Source organism: Thunnus thynnus, chromosome 17 (assembly GCF_963924715.1).
Source record: "Thunnus thynnus chromosome 17, fThuThy2.1, whole genome shotgun sequence".
Classification (NCBI taxonomy): domain Eukaryota; kingdom Metazoa; phylum Chordata; class Actinopteri; order Scombriformes; family Scombridae; genus Thunnus; species Thunnus thynnus.
The window spans coordinates 5,529,869-5,536,235 of NC_089533.1; the positions used below are offsets into that span (position 1 = coordinate 5,529,869).

General features: G+C 36.8%; 1 protein-coding gene across 1 annotated transcript; it reads left to right on the forward strand.

Annotated features, from left to right (window-relative positions):
• The first annotated feature begins 331 nt into the window (after positions 1–331).
• On the forward strand, positions 332–4,886 carry rpl27 (ribosomal protein L27). The gene is made up of 5 exons (XM_067571156.1): positions 332–426; positions 936–1,018; positions 3,072–3,241; positions 4,308–4,418; positions 4,802–4,886. The coding sequence occupies exons 2-5, from the start codon at positions 938–940 to the stop codon at positions 4,848–4,850; spliced, it is 411 nt and encodes a 136-aa protein (XP_067427257.1). The 5' UTR covers positions 332–426; positions 936–937; the 3' UTR covers positions 4,851–4,886.
• Positions 4,887–6,367: the final 1,481 nt, after the last annotated feature.

Here is a 6,367-nt window from a genome sequence, read left to right on the forward strand (position 1 = left end):
TGTCCGCGACATAACAAACTTCTCCAGGTGCGCGACATGAAAGAAAAGTGTCGAGCGACACTTTTTTCTGTCGAACAGGCCGACTTTATGTCATTTATATCGAGCGACATGTATCAAAAGTGTCGAGCGACCTCCCATAAATCAGCCCTTTAGGTTACTTGAATACTTCTTCCACCACTGCTTATGAGTCTTCAATCATTTTAATTATTTCAAAGTTTATTTAAACGTATATTCGTGCTAAACTTACTTTTTCAGAACATTTTTTGCAGCCAAATGGTATGTGATGCGGTTGAAAATGTAAAGAAATAGAAAAATATAACGGTTTTTACCCATAAGCGGAAGTGACGTATGTTTTTCGGCGTGTCAAAGTTCACAGAAACCTTCTCGGCTTCCTTTCCTGTTAGCGGTGGCCGTAGAACAGCATCAGTGAGTGAAATTTCCCTACAAATAATCTTCAAACATCGACCCAAATCTGGGCAGTTTATAGTTTTTATCACAACAGACTTACGACAAACACTCCTTTAGATAAGATGCGTCTGTTATTTTCGTGTTTTTGTATTTAACAAATGTAGAAAATTAGCAGTTAATGTGGCGCTTCGTCTCCCTAGCTTTCATTCCAACATGGCTTCCATACCGTCTTTTAACTGGTTTATTTTGCGTGTTCAGACTACGTAGACTGCTACAGAGTGCTATTAATTCACATTTTAGCTAAACAATATCTGGCAACCATTCCCTTGACGTGTCTGAGAATAAAATCAACGTTTTAAGCTCTGTTTGAAGCTAATGCTAACTTCGAGCAGCAACAACGAGCCACACTCCAACAAAAACCCCTAGTTTTCAGTTTGTGACTTTGTGGGGTTCATGTCGTTAATGCTGCTTGATGTATTGATTATGTATTGGTGACACAGGAGTTGATCGTGTTTTCTTTTTGACAGATATGGGCAAGTTCATGAAGCCTGGGAAGGTGGTGATGGTCCTAGCTGGACGCTACGCCGGACGCAAGGCTGTCATCGTCAAGGTAAAAACATGGATCTGTGTGGAGTTCATTCATTATCAGGGCTCCTTTGTTAAAGGAAAGGTTCACACTTTCTCACATTGGCCTTAAAACAGCAGTCAGATTCACAGATGAACAATGAAAGAGGTTTTCCTCGCTGTAATCATTCTTCCTGTTCATACTGGCTATTAAAAATGTGCTTGCAGTGTAAGTGATGGGGGACAAAATCCACAGTGTGTCCAGTCAGATTGTGCAAAAAATGCATTTAAAAGTTGATTTGAAGGTTATATGAGGCTTTAGCAGTCTGAGTTAGTCATAAAGTGGATATCTGCCACATTTACAGTCTTTTTAGCATCAAATTCCTTCTTTGTGTTTCCCTGTTGAGCTACAAATAGAGGGACTTCTTTGGCACTAAAAAGACTAATGTTGAAAGATATCTACATGAAGCCTCACATTGGGTTTAGATAAACTTTTAAATACAGTTTTGCACAGAAGGACTGTGGATCTTGTCCCCCCTCACTTACATTGAAAGGGGATCTTAAATAGCCAGTATAAAGCGGAGGAATGATTACAGCAAGATAAAACCTGTTTATAATCATTTGGTCACCTGACTGTCTTAAGATAGACTTGAAAACTGTGAACCTGTCCTTTAATCTGTTGCAGATTTACTGCTTTTTCACACAAATCTGGGATGAAGTTTTGGGGAAAAGTGCTTGAATTTTTCACCATTATACATGTTATAAATTAAATGACTAATTGATTAATCGAGAAAATAATCGACAGGTTATTTGATCATGAAAATATTTGATAGATAGAAGCCTATGTGGAAAAACACAGCATCCTCATTTATTTTAGTGCGTTGATGCATTTGACTTCTGGGGGGAAACACAACTTTGTTTTGCAAAAAAGCTGAACTTGGCTTAACTTTTTAATTCAGCTTCGTCTGATAAGGTGTTACATACCTCCTTGTAGGTGACTTTGCACCACCAATGCTGTTTTTCTTGTGATCTGTGATAAAAAGATAACATGTCATCGTTATAACTTTTCTGAGTAGTTTATATCCTGCAGCTTGTCAGTAGTCAGATTCTCAACTGCTCCTGATTTTGGATGTTATTCTAACTACTGTAATAACTGTAGTTGTAATATAAGAAGCTGGACAGGTGAGAGCACAGAGAGAATCTGTTTGAATTTTATTAGCAGTCAATTGTTCAGTGGTGGAACCAGACTGACGCCCCTTTAACACTGAACAAAACACCCACTAACATCTGGCTCTTGTCCTCAGTGTGAAACAATCAGCATTCATTCCCGTTTAAATGACTCTGCAGTAGTCACGAGTATTTATCGGCTCCAGCTCTGATCAGCAGTGATGGAAACATGACACCTGGGTGGACACTTTATGTATGGTTTCTGTGTAATAACAAAGTAATACATACTTATTACAGAGAGACACACATAAACATGGGGTCTCATTCATATGTTTGTATTATTAGTCTGTTAGGCTAGCAGTCCATCAGCTGTGTGACTTTATATTCGCGCCATGACGTCTTTCAGAGAGCACAAACACAGCACGGTGCTGTTAAACCTGAAACATTGTGGCTACACCTTATTTTTATGCAGTCTATGCACACGGCCCAGCAATGCTAATCATGCTAGCTATGCTAACTAGCTGCTAGCTGTGACATCGAACATAACAAACCAGAAAAACAGAAAGGCAAACTTGTCTACTGGCCATGTGAAAGGAATCAATCACCCATTTTTAGCAGATTTACCTGCATTTAAAAACACTAGAATTAGCCACATTCATATTTTGAATATGAAGATGTGTTGTGTAATTCTCATCTTGCAGCTCTGCTTTCACAACGACACTTAACCTGCTTATAGTCAGTCTGATTATAAACCTGCTCAGCTGTTTACATGGCCACAATATTGGCTTTCTCAAGGAGAAATCTAGCTGGGAAAATCAAGTTTCTGTAACCCCCTTGTTGGTTTTTGTATTCATATTAAAGAAGCAGACTGTCAGGTGTGTGTGTGAACAGTTTGTCTGATATCAGAATCCCTCTATAATGTCTCTTTGCAGAACATTGACGATGGCACCACCGACCGTCCCTACAGCCACGCTCTGGTCGCAGGCATCGACCGCTACCCCCGTAAGGTGACCACAACCATGGGCAAGAAGAAGATCGCCAAGAGGTCCAAGATCAAGGCCTTCGTCAAGGTGTTCAACTACAACCACCTCATGCCCACCAGGTCAGTGTGGGGCTCGAAACTGATGTCATAGCTGTGAACTTTTTAACTACATTCATTCTGCTTTCAGTGTATCTGTTGCTTCTGTGGGTCAAACAGGTCTCAAGGAAAAGCTACAATGAGCATGATTTGCTCTCACAGTTTTTATTAAGACATTTTACATATTATAGGAGAGTTAAACAATAGAGACGAGGTTATTCTGTCCACAGCGAGGCAGCGTTGTTGAAATGTAGTTGCAGGAAGCTGTTTCAGTTTGATTGTCGTATTTAATTTATTTAGAACTTGTTGGAGGGTTATTTAAATTAGATTAAAAGAGAAATTACATGTGATCTTAAAGTTGGACGGAGCTTTTTTTTGATGTAAAATATAAATCTGAATACTCTGACTCTGGATGTCGTTCTAGAGCAACGCTGACAAATTAAATTTTAATTAACACAGCTCGTGTACATTTTTACATGACTGACAGTTAGAGGTTTGTTTACATTCAGTGTTACTCACTAAATATATTGTGTTAATCCTTGAGGTCCCGTAAACATGTTGAAAGCATTTCTTACCTCCATAAAATATTTGCAAAGTGGATTTTTATGTATTTTTAACTTCTGAAAGTGGATTTTCTACATCTGTGTACTTGATGGCAGTTTATTGGTTCTCTGCCTCTGGTGCATTGTTGTATTTCTTGGTGTGTTGCAGGAATATTGTGACAAGAAAATCTGGGAACCACCACTGGAAAAACATTATGTAGCATAACTAGTGCTCAAAAACTCAACAGGAGGCCTTTTAGATATGTTGTACGTTAAGGTGCTTGTACATGTTAGTTTTGATCTGATGTCTCCAGTTTGTAATGTGAGACATCCTCCAAGAATCTGAGCAGAGATATAAAATAATGTCCTTCATCTTGAAGCATCTTCCAGCTGCTTTTGTACAAAACACTTTAAGTTTCACTGGTGAAAAACAAAAAACTGCTGAGTTGCATCAACGAGCTTCCAGTTAAAAGGCTGAAAGTGAAAACTGGTTCAACAGATCCTTGCAGGAGATTTTTAAACTTTGTTGCGTCCCTTTTTTCCTTCAGATACTCTGTTGATATTCCTCTGGACAAAACCGTTGTCAACAAGGACGTCTTCAGGGATCCTGCTCTCAAGCGCAAAGCCAGGCGGGAGGCCAAGGTCAAGTTTGAGGAGAGGTGAGTCTTCAGTCCATGACAGCTGAAACTGTTTACATTTTTAATTTAAATGTCACGCAGGCGTTGTGTTTGTATTATAATACAACGATTCAACATCCAAAAGTCACTCAGACATCTAACAGTTCCTGTTAATCAGCACTAATCATCCACCAAAATATTGTCTTAAAGATGCTTTTAATGATCAACATCTTACATCCTTCTGGGAAAGAAAAAGCCTGAAAAACTTGTCTGTTTGTTTAGTTGAATCATCCTGTTAGAAACTGTTAGTATAGTTGAGTTTTTCAGGTTTTATGCAGTTTAACATTGTCGCATCTCTTGATATAATAATCAGCTGTTTGTGTTTCAGAGCAAATGTCTTAAATCTGCTTTGTTGTGTTTTGCAGGTACAAGACGGGCAAGAACAAGTGGTTCTTCCAGAAGCTCAGATTCTAAGTTCACTGGTTTCACAAATAAATGTTTAAAAAATTGCATTTTGACTTTTGACTCTTTATTGATATTTTCCAACTTCTCAATTAGAGCGAAATAAGTTTTGTTAATAGATTTATTGTACTGAGATCCATCAATGATGAATATCGTTACAGCTTCCACAGTCCAGACATGATGTTCTGGAGATTCAGTGTTATTATTAGTCTGGTTCCTACATTTTGATGATTTGTGAAAATCCATTTAGAAAAGATTATTAAACACTTTGAAAAGCTTACAACAACTTAAAATAGGTTGCAGGACAAATGGACATGAAACTGATTTGTAATGTGACAAATAGATTTCCACCCATAAGTAACAATTATGCACTTCCTTTTTTTTTTCATGCACACACATAAATGGTCATATTTAGTAGAACTGCTTCAAGCTTTGTAATCTTTATGTCCACAAAAGGAAAACTGGCTGCGAATATTAACAGTTCAGTCCTCAGCAAAACCAAATAATATATACAGTAAGGACACCAGTTATATGAATATCTATTACTGACAGTTATTTTGGTCGACATCTGTCTCAGTCTCCTGTCGGCTTTGTTGTACCTGTTTCTGGACAAATGAAACTTTATTAGTACGTCGAGTCACTTTCAAGCAGCCACAATAAGTGAAAACATCTGTGTGAATGCAGAAACTATCAGAGCAACATTTAAAAATACAGTTCTATATATAAAAAAGAGGACTGGTTTCTTCAAACTGACTCACATCATGTATGAAGTAGATTTTACTGCCTCATAAAACAATAAGCACATATTTTTATGAGCAGAGGTACAATGACTATTCAAAGTTTCTGGTACTTTGTACGTTTTTAAATCATTTCAGAGAGAACAACAGTTAAAGTTATAATCGGCTCCACCTGGAACAACTAGTGAAATGTTACAGAACACATGAATACATCATTAATAATCTACTGTTCAATATATAATAACACTCACCTGAGCTTTGACATATCAACTATATTTACTACCAATAATTCTGTACTTTACATTTTGATCTTATGAATAATATTAGTATGTATATACATAACTGTATATTCCTTGTAAATATAGTTTTCTTCAGTAGTTTACTTAATATACTTTTCTATTTGCCAAATTGATTGTTTTATTCTATTCTAATTTAAAATATTTTAATATTTGTAAATACAACTGAATTTCACTGCAGTCCAGTGTTGTATAAAGACAAGAGTATTTTACTGTGTGATACTTTTACTTCTTCCACCACTGAATTAGAAACCAGCTGTTAAGAAACTACTGCAGCTGCCAGATGTGGTAAAAATAAGTATCATAAATAACCGTAGAAGTGGACTACTTTAATGGATATTTATTTCAGGTGTATAAATATCTTTCAGTTTAAGAAAATGAATAAAGAAAGTTATTACTGTATGAAGTTGTCATGTAATTGGTTTTCTTAGTTGATGGTGAATTATTGTGGATGTTTTTTTTCTCATGTTACTGTAAGTTTTGGTTTTTAATTAAC

Bases quoted from the DNA above. Each gene is read 5' to 3' on its own strand.
- rpl27 (XM_067571156.1), top strand. From the start codon at position 938: ATGGGCAAGTTCATGAAGCCTGGGAAGGTGGTGATGGTCCTAGCTGGA. The intron at 1,019-3,071 runs GTAAAAACATGG...GTCTCTTTGCAG, and splicing joins GCAAGGCTGTCATCGTCAAG to AACATTGACGATGGCACCAC. The intron at 4,419-4,801 runs GTGAGTCTTCAG...TGTGTTTTGCAG, and splicing joins AAGGTCAAGTTTGAGGAGAG to GTACAAGACGGGCAAGAACA.